General features: G+C 46.2%; 1 protein-coding gene across 1 annotated transcript; it reads right to left on the bottom strand.

Moving 5' to 3' along the window:
* Window positions 1-7,581: 7,581 nt before the first annotated feature.
* LOC112982751 (glyoxylate reductase/hydroxypyruvate reductase-like) lies at window positions 7,582-17,311 on the bottom strand. Its single transcript, XM_026099369.2, has 9 exons — window positions 17,169-17,311; window positions 16,528-16,658; window positions 15,580-15,652; window positions 15,010-15,126; window positions 14,289-14,377; window positions 13,462-13,566; window positions 12,070-12,205; window positions 10,892-11,022; window positions 7,582-7,879 (listed from the first exon to the last, which is right to left on the bottom strand). The coding sequence occupies exons 1-9, from the start codon at window positions 17,252-17,254 to the stop codon at window positions 7,758-7,760; spliced, it is 990 nt and encodes a 329-aa protein (XP_025955154.1). The 5' UTR covers window positions 17,255-17,311; the 3' UTR covers window positions 7,582-7,757.
* Between the last annotated feature and the right edge of the window lie 1,613 nt (window positions 17,312-18,924).

The raw sequence follows: 18,924 nt of genomic DNA, 5'->3' as shown, positions 1-18,924 counted from the left end.
ACCACTGCGTGTCAGCTTGGGTTTAACTGGCTTGGGCTTATCTAGATGGATTCCAGCAGAGTACCTTAATGTTACTAGCTGTCCACAAACATCTGTTACTTATAATTCAACCTCATTTAATAGTAACAAATCAAAACAATAATGCCTCTCTTTAGGTTCCTCCTTGGTAAATACCTTAAATGTTGAATTACTACTACTACCGATACTCTCACTTACTTGGTCATTTTTACCACCATTGCTACTTTGTGTTAAGTGATTAAAACTGTGACCCCTGCAAACTGTTGAATAGAACAGGCATGACAAGTGACTTCACCGTCACTAACTGCCTGTCCACCGCTGCTGATCTCTCATGCATATTCCTTACTGTGCTCCTATATTACCACTTGAGATTCCAGGTTCTGTTCCTCTGGCTGTGAGTGCATAATGAATGAAGAAATAGTTGTGCTAGTGTGAAATGCTGTTTCTCCCACAGCACAGCTGGTGGGAGTGTCCTTGCTTGCTTCAGTACTGTCTGCCAATAACTACCAACACAGGCCATTTAAAAGGCATCTTTCTGAAAGTCATCACCTACTATTTATGCTAGCTTTAAAAGAATTACTGATTCTTATCAAAAGCTAATCATAAAAGGCTGTACTTAGTAACAATTTTGTTCTTGTAGAACCTACCTTTATAGGAGATTATTATTATGGATGTTATTAAAATAATAGTAACATCATCAAAGAGAAACTCTCATCATAGCTGCAGGAGCATTTGCAGGAAAAAGTTGTTATGAGCAAGAAGACCTGATTTTTTTAGGTGCAACACCCCAGCTTTGTTTTTTCTTTTTGTCTTTACACAGCTAGAATGAGTGTTGAAAATACTTTTTATCTTGCATCTTAGCAAACTGTTAGCTAGACTAGTTATCCCTGCACAAATGCATTGACCAGCCAAGGTACTGAACAGCTGTCTTTGGTGTTATCTGAAAGAAGCAGGAGAGTTGTGTCCAAAGGTACAGTTTCTTTACTGTGCTGTAAGGAGTCAGAAAGAATGAGCTATATATGTAGGAGAGAAAAAACAGGAAACTAACTTTCATGTAGAAATTTAAGTTTGTCAGGTAGACAGCTTAAGAGTTGGCTTTTCATTTTTTAAAGAGGGCATTTTATTTGTGAAATTCCTGAGATGCAACATCTGTAATATCCATAATCCATTGTAATTGTTGCTCTCCGAATACATTATGGAAAGATGCTGAAACAGTGATCTGAAACCATAGCACAGCTACTCTGCCTTGGTAGCTGTTTCAGGTTATTGTGCCACACTTATTTATTAACTTGCTGATGACTAAAAATTTTGACTAGTAGTTTTCGGCTCAGAGGATGTCCGGAGCTTTTGGAGTAAGAAATCCTATTAGGAGTTGTTGACACTCAGACTGAGAACAGGTAAGGCTTAACTATGTATTAATGTCACCAGATTCAGCTCTAACCAGTCATGCTCAAACTTTTATAAAAAGCTCCAGGCTCCTTTAAGCAGAGACGGAGAGATAAGGTTAACATTATTCTATCATTTACATTATTAAAACTCTTTTTACAAAGCAAAACCTTAGTTAGTAAGGGCATACTGACAGTCTCCTTGGTGCCAGAGCAAGATGATCAAGAGCTGCAGAATGTGTCATTCTTAAAGAAATTCCAAAACATAATTCCTTAAATATGGCTCACTCACTCAGGCAATCTTATTTACAAGCTCCTACTTGTCAAAATCCACTACAGTAATTTCACCAATATCAAAATCAAGGTCTCAGGAAAGGAATGTGTTGTGCAGCCCAACAAACTAACCTTATGGACTTCTATCCATTTAATAAAGCAAAGGTCTTCAGCATAAAGGTAAATCATTCTCATTTCCCTTGCACCAATCTGAAAATTTCCATCCAAGATGCTCAGGAGCACACTTTTATTTACATCACCACAGCTACAAACCTGTCCTTGGTCAGCAGAGGTCTCAAACTTCCCAAATATTTGCTGTTTTTAATGGGCAGGTATGCAGTAGTAAACAAGGTTTGTGAATCAAAATGTATTGATAAACATGTCATATATTCTCTGAGGCATGAAGCAAACATCTTTCTTTAGCCAGCATCAATAACTAATTAGTGAACACCTCCCAGTAGCTTTTACTGGTATCAGAGTATGGTTCATTTAACACCAACAGAAATTCAAGTACAGAATTCGGCGTGAAAAATAGTTTCCATGAGATAGGAAGAGAAATGTAGAATAAACTAGATGAACTTAAAATTCTCACAGACTTTTTTCCCCATATTTTTAAGCTCTCTCTCTGCATAAAGCTTAGTGCCCTGCCAGCTACTTCCCCTCCCCTTTCATCTTGCTCTCAGGAAACGTTTTGGATTATTATGCAGCAACCTGTTGAGTTTTGTATGAAATCAAAGTTGGAGATAACGCTATACTGCTGCTTTTAGATATACACAGACTTGCCCACTTTTTTTCCCATGCCAGAAATCTTCCTGTGTTGTACAATAATGAATGGTAAATTGAACAGTATAGGCATATTATGGTTTGTTACTGTCCCAGGCTTTCTTTCAAATTTCTTTGTCCATCTGGTGCTGAATACTGCCTGCTCTTTCATTATTATTATTGGATAGTTCAGCCTGTTTTACTGAAGGATAGCTCTCATTTTTCTCCAGATTTTCACTGGGCTCTGGCAGTATGGCCTCCTCACGTATTTCTCACGTATTTTGCCTGAACTTGTTTGCTTCAGAAGGCTTGTGAAGTTGAGCTTAGAATTCTTTACAAGAGTCCCAAAGGGAATCCTGCAGGGCTTTAACTGTCTTGCTAGAAGCATTTGACTCTTTTTCTTTCTCATTCCCAAGTGCTGAGAGCAGCACCTAACCCTAGCAACCAGCTATTTGGTGGAGAGGGATTGTTGTGAAAGGTACATAGGGGCAGCACACGCAAGCTCTTTAGCTGTGAATGAAAAACTTTCCTCCTGCATATTTAAGCCTGCTCTCCCTGCCTTCCTTAAGAACTGTGATTTAGAAAAGTAGCAATTACATGTCCTTTAAGCAGTGAAAGTTTTGTGTTACTTTTGCTGTCTCTTTGAACAGGATTTTGACAAGCATGACCTATTCTCACCAAGAGCTGAAGTATGATTAAACCCTTTGGGTTGCATGAGGAAGGATGTTTTCTTCTCTTCGTGAGAAAGTACATCCCTGGGAGTGCAGCATAATGTGACAGTGACATGGCAGGAAGGGAAGTTGTGCAGCTGTGAAAGGCAGAGAGAGCAAGGTAAGTGGGGAAGCAGAGTTTGTTACTGGCTTAACCTCTTAAACAATTTGCAGAATCTTACAACTTCCTAAATCACTATAAGAGACAGATGACTTGCAGCCGGGGAGGAGAAGGCTCTCTTCAGTTTTCAGACCTTGTCCCTACTACATCCCTGTGGTTTCTGTGCAAAGAGGTGTCCATGTTTATGAGTCCGAGACTAGTCCAATCAGGGAAACTGCTTCTCTGGCACAGTAACAGCAATGCTGTTTGAACTGCATCCCTTCACATGGGCTTCCCTCCATCTCTGAGCATGCTGGCTCAGGGGATGGAGCTGGCTGAAAAATACCCTAGGAGAGACACAGGGAGCGAATGTCCTTTCAGCCAGTTTATCACATGAAGAAGATGGCACAGGGTTGGGAACCAGCAGCTGAGCTGGGAGGGGGGCCCCTCATCCTGTTTTGTTGCCAAAGAATTACATTTGGTAGGACTATTTAAGGAAGAGGGCCTGTTGCACTTCTAACCTGGGGTGTTTGCTAGGCTACAGTGTAGTACCAGCGGTTGGGACATGAGTGTGGAGCCGTACCAATCCACGAACAGGCCAAGCCACCTGCTCTTTTTGAGAGTACTGAATTAGAGGGTGTGGGAAGGAGATGAATAAAGGCCCTGGTCAGCTGTTGGCTGTCCGGAGGCAGTGCTTGAGCTTACTTCCATTCATTCCTGCACAGTGAACAGAAATATATGTGCTTCATCTTGGGATGAGGACAGCTTTCCAACCTTGCTTTGGGCTGCAAGTCACCATTTTTAATAATGCTTAATCCAGGCTACAGTGGCTAGTCTGAGGCCACAATCTCCTCGGTTATGTTTGCAGGTTAGGCGTTATACTGCTGAGCATGTGGTGGTTATCTCTGCCAGTGAAGCCAACAGAGCTGCTCAGGTCACAGCTTTGGAAGAAACACAGGGTGGAGATGACCATGTAATGGTCATCTGGTCACCATGTAACGACCATGGCCAGGTCTTTAGCATAGCTCCTGAGAAAAGCACTGTTGGCAGAGCTCTTCAGTGATATTACACTTTCATACACAGTAATCTTATCATGCAGTCTTACTGAAAATACCAGCTGTGCTTTGTTACGCTTCTGTGGAATGGATTCCCCTTGGAAACAAGGCTGTAGCTTGTTCCATGCACTGCTGTAAAGGTTGGAGCCTTAGGAGAAGAGACTGAAGAGGCTGTGACTCTCCACCTGGAAGAGGAGGCTGAAAGGGGTGTGTTCAGGAGTCGTGGATCTCAAGGAAGGGGATAAGGTGCGTGCTGATCTCCTCTTCACCAAACGCCCCAGTATGAGAACTGAGAGCACACAAAACTAGGTGGAGGCTGGTTTAAACTAGGTGAAATAAAGTTCTGCTTCACGTAGCAGGGAGGCAATCTTTGGAATGGGCTGTAAGAGCAGACTGTAGGCAAACGTGATCAGCAGGGTCAAAAAAGCTTGACCAGCTCCTGGTCAGCAGGTCCCTAAATAGATACTACAGCGAGCAACCAGGGATGGCCCCCTCTACCATCCCTAATCTGGTGAGTATAGGTGCTTGGAGAATATGAGGGGATGGGACCATACAAAGGAGAAGGCTGACCTGCTATCCCTAAATAGCCTCTCCACTGTTAGAGAAGGCTGGGCTAGGGGGACCACTGGTCTCATCCAGTGTGCAGGTTCTAACAAGCTAAAACTGCCTAGGCTTCTTTGCTGTCTGGCAGAGTCATAATCACAGAAAGAATTTAAATGAAAATGTTTTAATGTGTGTTTTATGTGTTATGTCCTTGTATGGTGTGTGTTTGTAAATTGGGAATATAAATTCATAATTTAGAGATGTGACCACCTCTGACAGTGTTATTGCTGGAAGAGTAGGTACATGAAAAATCTTCAGTAAGGCTCTGAAGAAAGCCTGGAGGTCTTTTATTTTATAACTACCTTGGCTGTGCTAGTTTAACATACTTTACTGTTGACTTCAAAATGCAAGACTCTCATATATTTTACCATCCCCTTTTATTCTGAAAATATTAGTTGCTTTTTTCTCCTTTGCTGTGTAGTGACCTTTGCAGAAATATTCCATGAATGCTGGCTGTATAGGTGTGTGGAAAAACTGTGTTGGTCTGAAGCACTAATGAAAAAAGCTTAATCACAAGCTGGAACCCATGTATTGTGTGATAAGCTATTATAAAAATCCCATGCTGATCTCACAAGCCCTGTGTGAGTGCACCTCCAGGAAGGAGGCTAATTCTATGTGATAGGAGCAGCGCAAAAGTGCAACATCCTTAAGTTTGGGTTGGAGTCTGGCCTTTGGTGGTCTTCTGAAAAAGCCAATGAGAGACTGATTCAGCCTCATGCTTTTTTGGCTGTTTCTTGTCCAGATGACCTAAAAATTAGGATGCAATCTCCCCAAAGTCAGCAACAAAGAAATCAACATGGGACAAAGACCCCTTTGTGCAAAACTGCGTAAGATACAACAGAGCACACATTTTTTTACAGTATTTACATTTATATCATTTTATTGTTAGGTAGCTCTTATTTCTTCCTTTACTAAAAAATCATTTTTTCATACTGGCATTTAAGGTAAGATCTATTCTACTCCCATTTCCCTAGAGTTACAGGCTTCAAAAAATGGTAGGACCCAAAAGGCTGAGTTTTGTTTACATTTGGCTGTACATTTGCAAGCAATACTGAGAACAAGGGACTTTCTCTGTTATCTGGGCTACAGAGAGCGGCTATACAGGGACACTGAACCACAGAAAATCAGTTAGGAGAGCAAGCAGTGGCCTTAATTCTACACCCACCAGCAGCTTTGGGCAGCCAGAAAGAAGCTGAGAGCATGGTTTCCAACTGGAGAGAACTACTTTTCTCCAAAGGGCTTGTTTTTTTATCTAGGGAAAGTGCAGGCACCTCATCCGAGTCTGCTTGCAGCAGGGGCCAAGAAGGGTTGTCACCGCTGCACAGGACCCTGAGTTTGAAGGACTGCAACTGCTTTTCAGCAAGCCTCCATAAGAAGTGGGGAAAAAACTGTGGAAGGGTTGCTATTTTTTCTTACTCTTGGGAAGCAAAACTTTCCAAGTGCACAGCTGAGCTGAAGAAAATCTGGACCAACCTGCACTGCTGGATGCTGTGGTGCTGTACACTCACAGCAGAAAGATCCTACTGCAAAAGATTTTACCTGCCCCCTGGAGAACATGAAAACAACCTGCATTTTCATCCTTTCCTACCTTGTAACAGGAAGGTGCTCAGGGACAATCACACTGAACATGCACACATTCAAAGCCAGATTTCTGCGAGACTGTTTTTAAACAGGTGTTAAATCCCTCCTGCCACTGTAATGTGATGTCTCAGCCACCTTTCTGTTTTCTTTCTCAATGTCACCTGTGCATGTTCCACTTAAACAGGGCATGTTAAACAGCATAAAGGAACAACCACGGAGCACACTGCACTGATTGTTTCACCAACTTGAGCAGAGACTTGCCAAGGAGACTGGAGGTCATCTCTCCCTGTCCCTATTTATAGAAGTGTGACAGTCTCCACAGGAGAGAATGAACCCCCAAATTCCCTAGGATATGCTCTTTAGGGGCTGTCCTGGGAGCAAGAGAGTTGGGACCTGCTTAGTTTTTCCCTTTGTGCTAGAACATGTCATTGCATGTCTGAAAAAAAGGGGGGATGGGAATTCAGGTTAGAATTACTGTTCTTTTGGACGCATCTCAGAACCTCCCACTAAGAATTCCCATTTGCAGTCTACTCGAGGTATCAGCTCAGCAACCACAGCTGTGTTCAGAACTGACTACAGATACAAAAGGCAGAGCTAGAAATGCCAGTGGATCAATCACACAAATCTTTTTTGCTTTTCCTTATACATCCGTAAAATAGAAAAATCATTCCTTGGCATTAATTTAGCAAAGCCTTTTAATACATGCCTGCTTGACAGCAGTAGGCCTGTGCGTGTTGCTTAATAACCCCTCCTTCCTATTTCTGGCTAAGAGCTTGGAGCTCAAATGCAGAACCACCCGAGTTTCTTGCTTTGACCTGAAGATCCAGATATTCAGAGTGGCGGCTGCACCAGCAACTCTCTTCCGGTGATCCAACACATGCTCACTAGCAAAATACTCAATTACAGTCCCTACATCTTAAGTGTTTTCTGAAACAGGGCCAAACACAATGCATCAGTTTCTGACTACAGTTGTGACATGACCACAGGACCAGCAGAATCTGCAGTGGGAGGACTCCATTATCCCATTCACACATCTGCATGCTCCACAATGCACCCAAAGCCATTCAGTTCTCAAATTAAATGAACACAACACACCTAGTGCTTCTCTTTAATAGCCACTCTGCAATTTTCTTACTCTGGTTATCTTTAATATGTGTTAGCTGCAGATGGAAACAAGGACAGACTGATCTGTGAAGCTTCTCCAGCATCACGGGTAATGTCAAAATCTACACTGTAACTTTGCAGAGGCAGCCATTTTCTGGGCTTTGCTTCAAAGCAGGAGCTCGCTTGGCATGGGTTCCCCTTTCAGACCAGCCAGGAGATTGTTAGCTGCCAGCACTGACATGGTGTTCCTCGTGGCATAGGTGGCACTCCCAATGTGTGGCAGAATCACTGTAGAGGACAGGAAGGGTTACCTCGCTCCATTTCTTATGTTCACTGACCTTTTGCAGTCTTCCCTTGTCCCAACCCTCCCAGCGATCTTCCCAAAGGGATCAGCAAATAGAGTCCTGCACCAGCCATCTCTCTGCCAGGAGCTGACATCAAACAGCAGAACAAGAAACAAAAATCGTTAACTGCCTAGACTGGATAAATGCTTATCTAAGCTATTTTTAAAGTCCTCCAGCCTGAAGACAGTCAGTCAGGTGTGGGTCTTACTTTCTGCATTCAGGCTTCCTACTTACCTTATTGCATGGAAACAGGTCTTAGATGTAAAAAAACTATCCCTTTTACAGCCAAGCACACCAGTGAAATTTTCACACTGTGATCTGATTCCCACACAACTCTGGCAGGCTCTGCTCCGCTACAGGCACAAACCAGTACATGTCAAGGCAAAAGGCTGAAGCCTGCTCTGAAACACCATGGTTTATAGACTCTTACTCTTGGGTACGCTGGAAAGGTATATTTAAAGGTGAATGGTCTTTGTAGAAAGGAGCTAGAAAGTTCTAGTACAGTCAGGGCAGAAGGTTTTTTCCACCTGTGTGAAAAGGCTGCTTTTATGCAATGTAAAGAAACAAGCCAGTGCTGCCTTAATGATAAATTGTTACAAAGTTAATAATGGAAAATTACTTGCCAGGGTGTGGAGAAAAGCCTGCATTCCAGTCTCTTTTCATTTTACAAAAGCTGAATGGCCTCTATATGCAGAACCCCAAATACCCTATATACTGCTGGTTTGGAGGGAAAAGGTCCTCGTGTGATGAATTGTGGAGCCAAGTCCTTTCTTCCACAAACAAGGCTGGGTTCTCTGTATGCTGCAAAAGCAATGTCCACACCTCTTCTTCCTCTACCTATCCAGTGTTCTCCCAGCTGATGAAACTAATTGGCAGTTTTGTGTGAAATCTACAAAAAGTTTCAGAATCATCAAAGTCTCACTTCTGTGAAAACAAATATTCTCTGAATGTATGTATTTATTTTTTTTCTTGCTTGGTGTTGTTCCAGAGCTCTACATTCTCTGAGGCCCTGCAAATTATTTCTGGAAAGTCTCAGCTTTTATCATTCCTCACATCAACTACTATGGGACCCTGATACAACACAGTAAAAACAAGTTTTTAACAGAAGGATAATCAAAGTTACAGCTTTGAACCTGAACTTCAGTAATGGATACCCAGTGATAGACAGTCCCAAATTTTCCCTCTGAATCCCCTGCAGTTTCTTTATAGAACAGATTTTTCCTCCTAAAACATACTTCCTTGAAAGGGGACAGTCTGTTGCCATCTGCACAGCCAGTCTGGTACTTTGCCCATGCAAATGGAGATGCACATACCAAATCTCATGCTTAATGAGGCAGCTTGACCCATTCAGATATGCAACAGGAAGCTACTCTGGCCCAGGTCATAGCCCTCAACTCTGGAGCACAGTAGACTACCCAAATGAAACAGAGACATCCAGGTAGGGAAAGGCACTCTGGCATTTTAACAGGTGATGAAGCTGCAAACAATCACAGTCAGTTACTTTTTTAACTAGAAGGAAGTGTTTGCTCCGCACTGCATTTCTCTCTCTTCTCTGCCTCTGGGATACAAGCAAATCTCCTGACCTGTCTGAGTAAGTCCCTCTTCGCAACTAATTTGATTCACATGCTTCTCTGTTTGGAGGAGGAGAGGAAGTGCTACTGATCCCAGCTTGCTTGGGAAGGGCTGAGCAACTCCCTGAAGGTCACACAGTGGAAGCCAGTGACTACACTAGGAACAGACTCTAATGCATTCAAGGCTGTTGGCAAGCCTGTTGTTGTGTCTGCAGGGACAGTGGTTGCACTGGTGAGCTGCAAGTCTATAGAAAACACCCACCAGCACAACCCATTGATGGCAATAACATGAATATATAGAGATCCCAGAAGACGCTGTGGGCAGCTAGCATGCTGCACCTCTGTGGTCGCTGCGCTAAAACATCATCCTGCTCAGCATGGGATCTAGTTCTGGGGAAAGCACTGGAGAATTAATAGCAATCACCTACTGCCTCTGTTTCAGATGCCCCTGCTTCCATTTCAACAGCCTGAGAAAGCTGGAGCACACCACAGGCAGAGTTCTTCCCCTCTTACCCACCCCTCCTCATCTATCCTAACCTCCTCCAGAGGAGACATAGACACTTGTGCTAGCGCTCTTCCTTGCACTATCCAAGGCTGCCCATGAGACCTCAGGCTCTCCAGAGGAGGCAGCTGGACTAACTGCAAAGAAACCTCTGTCTATCCCATAGCATGCACACTTACACTTCAGCTCAGGGCTCTCTAATTCACTGACATCTGCAGAAGAACCTGCATGCCAGGCCAAGGCAAGCACTTCAGTGAACTGTACTTCTGAACACATACACTGAATCTGCACCCTGCAGCCCTGACTCACAATGGATGGCCTAGCTGGTGAATCCTGCAATGGCTAGCGTGCTCCCAAGGCTGAGAGTCTGCTAGGCAGAATCCATATGGGGAATTTTGCTAGCAGAAACTTAAACTGGAGCTTAAAGCAAGTCCAGAGCTTGGCAGGGCATAAGCAGGGATTCTGGAGTTTGGATTCACGCACCTGCTGGTATTGGACTCCTTTGTGACTTTAAGCCAAATTTCTCAGCTCCTTGAATGCAGAGATCAATCCATTAGGAAGATATTAAAAAATAAGCCAATCTCAACTATCTTTTGTAGTATTAAAATACCTCCCAAACTTAATTTATATTATATTAATAAGGCCTTCTAATAGCTTCCCCATTGTACAATGGCACAGTGCTATCAACAAACTGCTTAAACACCCATGATTTTCCTGTCCTTTCACATGTCAGCTCTTTCTCAGCACTCACAGGCTCACGTGGACTGAAATTCCTTGTCAAATTAACTAAGAGGTCACTTGCCCTAAGCATGGGAAACACTGCAAATAGGAGGCTGCAAGAGGAGGGACAGAAGAGGTCCCAGCTTCCAATACAGCAACTTACCACAGTTCTTGAGGGAGAGCAGAGGGTGATCAGCGGGCAGTGGCTCTGGAGTTGTGACATCCAGGCCAGCAGCTGCAATCTGGCCATTGACTAATGCATTGTACAGGTCCTCCTGATTCACGACAGCCCCCCTGGGAAACACAGAGCAGACAGATGCTCACACTGCTCCTAAGTGGTCCCACTGGCTCCAAAGGATGCGCTCCCACATGAACGTGAGCACAGCAGCCTAGGCAGAGGGGACTGCATAGCAAAGCTAAGACACAGGCCACAAGCATGTTCAGCTGTTTTTGCTATGCATGACACCCTCATGCTGTGCCACACTGAGTCTCCAGGGGGCGGAAGCTTGTTGGCTGACTGAGCAGAATTCAGATCCAGTCTGGATGCATCTGAATTTTAAATATACAAAAGCCCAGATGTTTTGTCTATTGGGAAGTGGGGAATAAAGGAGGCATCTTTATCTGAGGGACAAGGAGCCAGTTTTCAAAGTTGTGATAACCCCCTGTATTAGCGCAGCTTCTCCAAGCATGGTGTGAATTGCTCTCATTTGCCCACTGATAGTTCACCATTCAATGGTGAGAAGAGCAATGCACCGTAATGACATGAAAAGCTACTAAGCATGAACAGTGCAGATGATCTAGGCATGCACAGGTAATCAGCGTGACACTGCCCAGAATGGCTGGGCTTATGGCACAAGTGCCAGGCAGTGCAGGTTCTGCCCTGGCATTGTACTTAGCAAGAAGGCAATGGGGATGGGAGGCTACTGCCGGATCAGCCATGCAGCCCTGTCCCAGCCCCCTCCTTCCAAAGCAAGCTGTGTGCCAATGAATTGTTCAGGTGGTCACAGTGCTTTCCTGAAGACTTGCTTAGCCTCACCCTCCTGTGACTGAATAGTCATCCCTCCGTCCATCCCACTGGGGCTAGACACATGGCCCTGGGAAAGAGATCGAGTATGTAGCCCCCTGAACAACTTATCATGCTTTTAGCTTAATCCCCAGAGACCGGGAGATGGACAGAGTAGTCCACGAGCTGGAAAAACTGTCCTTGTGGCTGCAGCAGTGACAATTTCACATGCTCCCTGGACTGCCAGAACAAACATATCTCACAGCTTATGCCCCTCTGCAAGCCTAGCTATTGTCAGGGTGCTAGAGCCATACAACCCTTGCAGGAGACTGGGTTACCTGCTTGTGTTGATGAACACAGAATTTTTCTTCATTCTGCAGAAGAAATCCTTGTTGCATACTCCCTCGGTTTCAGGAGTCAAGGTACATGTCACAACAATGAAGTCTGACTCTTCAGCCAGCCTTGTGACTGGGACTGAATGGAGAAACATAGATCACAGCTCTGCTCAGAGACTTCACTAAGATATCTCAGAAACCCTCATATTCATAACGTTTAGCAACAGTGAGTGCTGCTTTGGAAAGACTTGGCTGACCTTTCTCCAGGGATGGGGAGAAATAGGGACTGGCAAACACCAAACAGAAACACACAGAGAGATGGAGCCATGTTCCTACAGATATTATTGTAGTGTTTTGTTTCACTTTTAAATAAAAGTCAATCCAAAAGAAAACCTAAGAAAGCTTCAGTCATCTAGCCCAAAGGGGGCTTTAGTATGTATTTCACATTTAGATAGGAAAATGTTGCAGTAACAGGTCACACCAACATTAAACTCTCTTGAGTACCTACAGCTAATGACTTATGCAATGTTCACTCTTGGAGGCAAGGGAAGGAAAGTGCAGGGAGCCTGACAAAGTCCAGCAACAACATTAAATGCGCAAAAAAGTAAAAAAGGGCACCAAACTGGAAATGTGCTTTGCTTCAGATTAAAAAAATAATGCTTGATGCAAGACTCAGGATTCAGACAGGCCTGCAGAAAAATCCCCTATTCAGTAGCTACCAGATATCTCCAGGCTTGTCTGCATGTGTTTTAAAACATAAGGCTAAAGCCAATGTTTGTTCCCAGCAGCCAAAGTCTACTGCCAGTTATGATCTCTCGTAAGTCTCAGCCTATCCCCTCCTCCCTGCTTCTCCTATGTTGTGATACCTTTAGGTAACCTACTGTGTCCATATAACCCTCTCTCCTTACTCTCACTCTCTCTCCTTCTGAAGGCAGCTGCCACTTTCCCCTTCAATTTCCCTGTTCTGTTCTGTCTGATTTTGAGAATGAAATAAACTGAAAATTATAAATAGACATAGGAAAGATGAAAGTCAAAAGCAATAGAAATAACCATAGTCAAGGTTTGGTGGTTGAAGCTTAAACACATCAAGCTAACCTACTTCTAAGAGGGGCTGAGTCACAATAGTCACTTAGGTCAAGGGAATCAGAATTTCTTCTGTTGTCCCACCAAATAACAAATGTTCAAGGTTCACTGTCAACTACTTCTGATGCCTTCATAACAGTTAAGCCCGGCTATACTGATGAATCCTCCTGGGAACCTCCAGCCTTCAGGAACTTTCCAGCTCTGAACCTTTACTTCTCTAGATGACATCTTCCCAGAACCATCTCATTTGTGCTGTTTGCTACCCTGCAGCTAAAGATTAACTGTCTTCCCTGTTTCATTCATATTTCTTACCAAACTCAGCTTCAAACTCTGCAGCAATCTCTGGTTTTGGGCGACTGCCAGCGTACAAAAATTTCTTGACTCCAAATGGCTTTAGACGGCGGGCAACTGCCTGTCCTAGAAAGAAGAGATGAGACCTTCCAGGCAGTGTGCAAACTTCTGCAGAGAGGCATATAGCAGAGAAACTACTACCCAGGCACAAGGTCAAATGCCGCCTCTCTATTGTCCCAAAGGGGCCATCTTCTGGCAAGCTCGCATTTGGTTTAGCTAAAAGTAAAGCAACTGGTAGAATATATAACTCATTAAAGGATCACTGTAGCCCCTCTAACTGGGATTGCTCCTGTGAGGCTTTATTCAAGTTTGGAGCCTGTCAGGAGTGGAGATAAAGGGCAAATGTGTTCTGTTTCTCCTCAAGGGAGCATGAACGAATTCTCAACTATGATGAAGCTGCAGCAAAGGGAACCATGAGATGTTAGACCTGAAGTAACCTAGACAGCAAATTGAAAAGGCAGTAAAATTAGCAATCTGTTGACAAAGTCCACAACTGAACAGAAAACAGCATGTTATTTTGGACTTTGGGATGTTTGTTTAACTGAAAATTCAGAGAAAAGCATCCAGTTTACATTCAGATACACTGGATATGAACACTTCAATACTTAAAAATTTAAGGTCTAGGCCTGATGAGTCAAGATCACTTTTCTAAGATGCTCCACCTAGCCCTCCTTGTGTTTCTAATAGATTTTAAAGAGGAACAACAAAGGAAAACAACTTGGCTGAAGTTCCAGGATTACTCTGCCATAACTGGAGACAGACAGATTTTGTATATGACATGCACTTACCTATCCTTCCCAGGCCTATGATGCCCACGATACTGTCAGACAGACCATAGCCACACATCCACAAGGGCTTCCACGTTGTCCAGCCACCACTAGCAGAGTGGGTGAGATGGGAATACATGTTAGAAAAAAAAAGGGAGAGCCTACTTCAAAGCCCAGCCCAGCATTTAGACAAGTACACCACAAATTACAAGCACTACAGAGGTCTCAGCCTCTCTGTCAGACACAGATGATCTTATAAATGGGGAAACAACCAGGCTCTCAGAGGTAGTTATTTCAAGCTATCTCTGTGGCCTCTGCAGGGATCTACTCAAATGTTGGGTAAGCAGCAGCAGCACTGGGACTGATTTAATTTATGCACTACTAACCACAGCTCTGGGAATGGCTGCCATACAATAAACTCTGGTCAGATCTTTCCCGCATTTCCTCCACAAAGGGCTAGGAACAGCACCAGTTGCTCACTTCCACAGATTCTGTAGCTAGCATACACAGGAGAGTTCAGAGGACACTTCTGTCCTTTTAACAGCCCTTGAACAATATACCTCCACTTGCAGAAATGCAGGGGACTCCACATTAGCCTGCAAGACATTCACTACCAGTTTGGTGGAACACTAGCTTCAGCGCCATTTCATTTGTCCAGTGTTGTATGCATTCCCCTGCAACCCTGGAGTGGCCGAGCTCAAAAGCTAGCCCCTACTCCAGCCACTCGGCTGAAAATACTCACTTCTTCACCTCCTCTACTGACTCTGGCAACCGGCGGCACGTAGCTAGGAGTAAAGCTACAGAGAGCTCGGCAGTGGCATCGGTCAGTACATCAGGTGTGTACCCTATGCGGATCCCTCTGCAAGGCAAGCAGAGCACTCAGGTCTCTGGGGATTAACACAGCCAACTCTGGGGTACTACCTCATATTTCCAGGAAAGATGCTGATGTTACACCTCTTCTAGATATTTATGCTATGACATATGAGAGGACATTTCTTTCATCTGAAGACTATTCCAGCTAGGTTTTTGTCTGAGCAAGATGGAAGTGCAAGTTGCAAAGCTCTTTCCATAAAAATCCACCCTTGGGGCCTGTGCTGAAGCAACCTGCAGATCTACTGCATTAACTGCAGGAAGAATTCTGAGTTTTCACAGCCTTCCTCTGTCTCCTTCATTCCAGCTTGAAACTCTCTACTTTCACTCTGTCATTCACAGGTAGGCATGCAGCTAGGCAAAAAGAGTTATATGGGACGGGAGCCACCACAAAGAAAGAAACAACATATTTAGGAACCAGCAGGCAAGGAACAAAGGTTACCGCTTTTTAATTTCATGTAAGGCAAGGTGGTCAAACCCCACAGACATAGTGCTGATGACTTTCAGGCTGGACCCTGCAAAACACCAGGACAATGCTCAGAATGGTCAATGGTCAGAATCACGCCAGCTTGAAAACAAACAGTAGTCACCAAACTAGCCAGCCAATCAACCAACCAAGAGAAGGCAGAATTCTTGCAGTGGCCAGTCTGCAGTTCAAATCCACATGGTTTTTCATCCACTGCAGTTCCCAGCAATGGCTGGGGCTAAAACTAGCAAGGAAGAAATGTGGGCTTTTTTGCCAGGGAGTTTATTTTGTACATCCAGCAGCAGCTTCCAGCTGTCACTTGTGCTACACAAGCAGCCAGCCACCTGGTATCCCCTTGGTAGGACAAGGAGACTGTGCCTGAAACACTGACTGGTCCACCCATCTCCCATCTGCTAGGCTATGGCAAGGACCGTCTAGGGCCACCTGTACCCTGGCAGTTTGCAGCCTGCAGGGACAGAAAAACCAGCCTTGGCATAACTTTTAGACATCATCACGTACTTCAGATATCTGAAAAGCCATTTCCAGAGCTCAAGACCAGGGCGACTTTCAGGCTAGTTCTGCCCAACCCCCTGAACATGCATGCTAATTCTGAGGGGACTAAGATTTGTTAAAGGGGTGCAACTTCATTAGGGACTCTGTCCGTGGGAAAAGCTGAGAAATCAACCTCTCCTATTAACTCAGGAACTGATGACCTGGACACAGTTTTGGTATCTTGCTCATTCCTCCCCCCTGTCACATCCAGTGCTCCGTCCACCTTCCCTATTCTCCTTCCCTCCCACCTTATGCTCCTTGCAGCTGGAAGGAGGACACGGGATTTGAGGGCTCTCCTAGCCATGCGACAGCAAGGGATGACCCCTGCCAACACAGGGGGCTGTGGCCACCCCAGAGCCCACCCGTACGCACCTGCTGCATCAAGAACCTCTTTGTCTATGCGGTCAGATAAGAGACAGAGCAGGCCCTGCTTTCCAGCCACTCCGGCTAGCAGCTCAGCACGTGGGACAGGCTCATCTGAATCCCACTGCCGGACGGTGCAACTGCGGAGAACACAGGCAGTTACCACGGGGGACGGCTGATGGCTATTCCCCCGCACAAGCGCAGGGCCCGCGCCGGGGACTGACTCACACAGCACCCTCGAGAGGGACCAGAGCCACGGGCTGCCCCTCGGCGCAGTACGCGGAGCGGCGCTCCCCGCTCCCCGGGCGCGGAGTGGGGCTGCCGCAAGGGCTTACTCACCCGCCCGCAGCGCCGCAGCATTGCACCACTCCGAAACGTGGCCCCGGGCGGCTCCGCGTCCGAGAGAAACGCAGCCTGGAGGCCCGCAACCCGCCGGGGGCCCTGCTGGCAGCCGCTGCAGGCAGGGGGGACGGCGCCGGGGGCCGACTGCCGCAGGCCCCCCGCCCCGCCGCTCGCACGGCGGCCTGCCCAGCGCGCCTGGCCCAGGCCGAGGACAGGCCTGCGGGACGCAGGGGCAAAGCGCCCGGCTGCCAGAGGCAGGGCGAGGCGAGCAGGTCCCTGCCGCTCCCCGCCGGTCCGGCCCCGCTTACCCGCCGGCCTCCGAGAGCGCCCGCAGCCCCGCGGCCGGGATCCGCCGCGTCACGAAAACCTCCATGGCCCAGCGCGCCGCCCGCATCCGTCGCCGAGCCGAGCGTCGCACCGCCCTCCGGCGGCCAGTGTGGCACGGCGCGGCGCGGCGCGGCCCTGCTTTCTCCTGGTCCCCCGTTGAGAGTCCCCAGAGTGTGCAGGCTCAGCTAGGATGTGGTGGGGTTTGGTGCCATCACATAAAGGGGGTGCACATGGCACGTAGGAAGGTGGTGCCCCGAGAGCTGCAGGGCCTGTCCTGCATGCACATGGTTCAGGGTTTCATCAGCAATGGTTGGTGAAATGGTCCTTGGGCTGTTTGTGCCTTCCCAAGTCAGCTGCCCAGGCAAAGTCCCTGGGAGGTGACCTCCAGATATCAGTGTCTCAGGCTGTCTTTGCCTGAGCTGCATGACTTTACTAGGAGAGCTACATGGGGGACATCTTCCTGCACTGGGTCTAAGACTATAAGGCTTTTTCTTTTCCCTCACCCCTCCAGTACTCTCCAGTCTTTTCCACAGCACAGATAGACCTCCTCTGTGTGTTGTGGGCCATTGCAGCTGGAGCAATTCACCAGGCACAGATACAACATGTCCCCAGCAGCAGCAGCAGATCCATGGAGCAGATCAGATCCCATCCACCTGTACCCACCAGCCCACTCAAAAATAAACCTGCACACATTTTGCAGAAGGCTGGCTTTTCCATCGGCTAATGACTGAATGGTCTCGAGGCCTTGGAGCTCCTTGGGAATAGTATGGCATTGAGCAGAGCTGTAGAGAGCATTTCCTGCACTAGCAGCTTGATTTGCTGGGGTCTTCCCAGTCCTTTTCCAGCTGTCAGCAAATGGAGGGCTTTGCAAGTTGTGTAGGAAAGTGTGAAGCCACAGGAACACCACAACTTGCTTTGGAGAAGGAAGGGATGGTTACCAGTTTCTATGACTGCTTACAGAAGTGAGTAGAAGGCCCTTCAAGGAAGGAGGCAGACAGTTTTATGGGGGAGGACTCCTAAAAGCACAGGCTGCTGATTCATCCATACCTCTATGGCCCCATATTCTCAGCATTCCTCATGTCCTGGAGTTGAAACAGCCTCAGCCCTCACAACCCTTCCTCTTGCTGCTGCCACAGAAAGAACAACAGCCTTGACTTTTCTCTCCTCTCCTCCATCTCTCTAATGTAAAGCAGCTGCCTCCCAAAGAGCTTCCAGCTGCCCAGAGCCCCTCCAGGCCTGTCTGTGCAAAGGAATTACCCCTGTGTGCAGAACCTGGAAGCTGCAGTCTGCTCAGCATTGACAGTAGGCTCAAGACTGCAAGGATGCTAGGAATTGGGCTTGTAAGTGGCAAAGGGTTGCTTCTGTTGACGTGCATGTCCTCAGAGCGTGCTGTATCTCAGGATCAGCCTGCCACTACGCAGCTTCTGGCCATATAGCTCTTCAACATGGTCATCCAGGCTGGGACTAGCATGGGCTCTCCCTGCTGGCACGCACACTGAAGAAGGTTAACATCATTGTCTCTGTCATCTCTTGCCATTGATGACTTACCCAAAGCCCAGATGAGAGACAGGAATCAATTCCAGACTTCTCCCAAGAGTTACTGATGAGGACCACCTTTTTCCTACCTCCAGTGTCCAGCACAGAATAGAGCGGGGGTAAGATACCAGCTGAAGGGGCTACATCTGTAATGGGGAAATGAGTGAATCCAGACATCCGCTCAAACATAACATAATGGCT

Source organism: Dromaius novaehollandiae, chromosome Z (assembly GCF_036370855.1).
Source record: "Dromaius novaehollandiae isolate bDroNov1 chromosome Z, bDroNov1.hap1, whole genome shotgun sequence".
Classification (NCBI taxonomy): domain Eukaryota; kingdom Metazoa; phylum Chordata; class Aves; order Casuariiformes; family Dromaiidae; genus Dromaius; species Dromaius novaehollandiae.
This window is presented reverse-complemented; position numbering and strand designations above follow the sequence as displayed.

Bases quoted from the DNA above. Each gene is read 5' to 3' on its own strand.
- LOC112982751 (XM_026099369.2), bottom strand. From the start codon at position 17,254: ATGCGGGCGGCGCGCTGGGCCATGGAGGTTTTCGTGACGCGGCGGATC. The intron at 15,127-15,579 runs GTAACCTTTGTT...CTTGCCTTGCAG, and splicing joins TTACATGAAATTAAAAAGCG to AGGGATCCGCATAGGGTACA. The intron at 11,023-12,069 runs GTAACCCAGTCT...TGTGTTTCCCAG, and splicing joins GTGTTCATCAACACAAGCAG to GGGGGCTGTCGTGAATCAGG.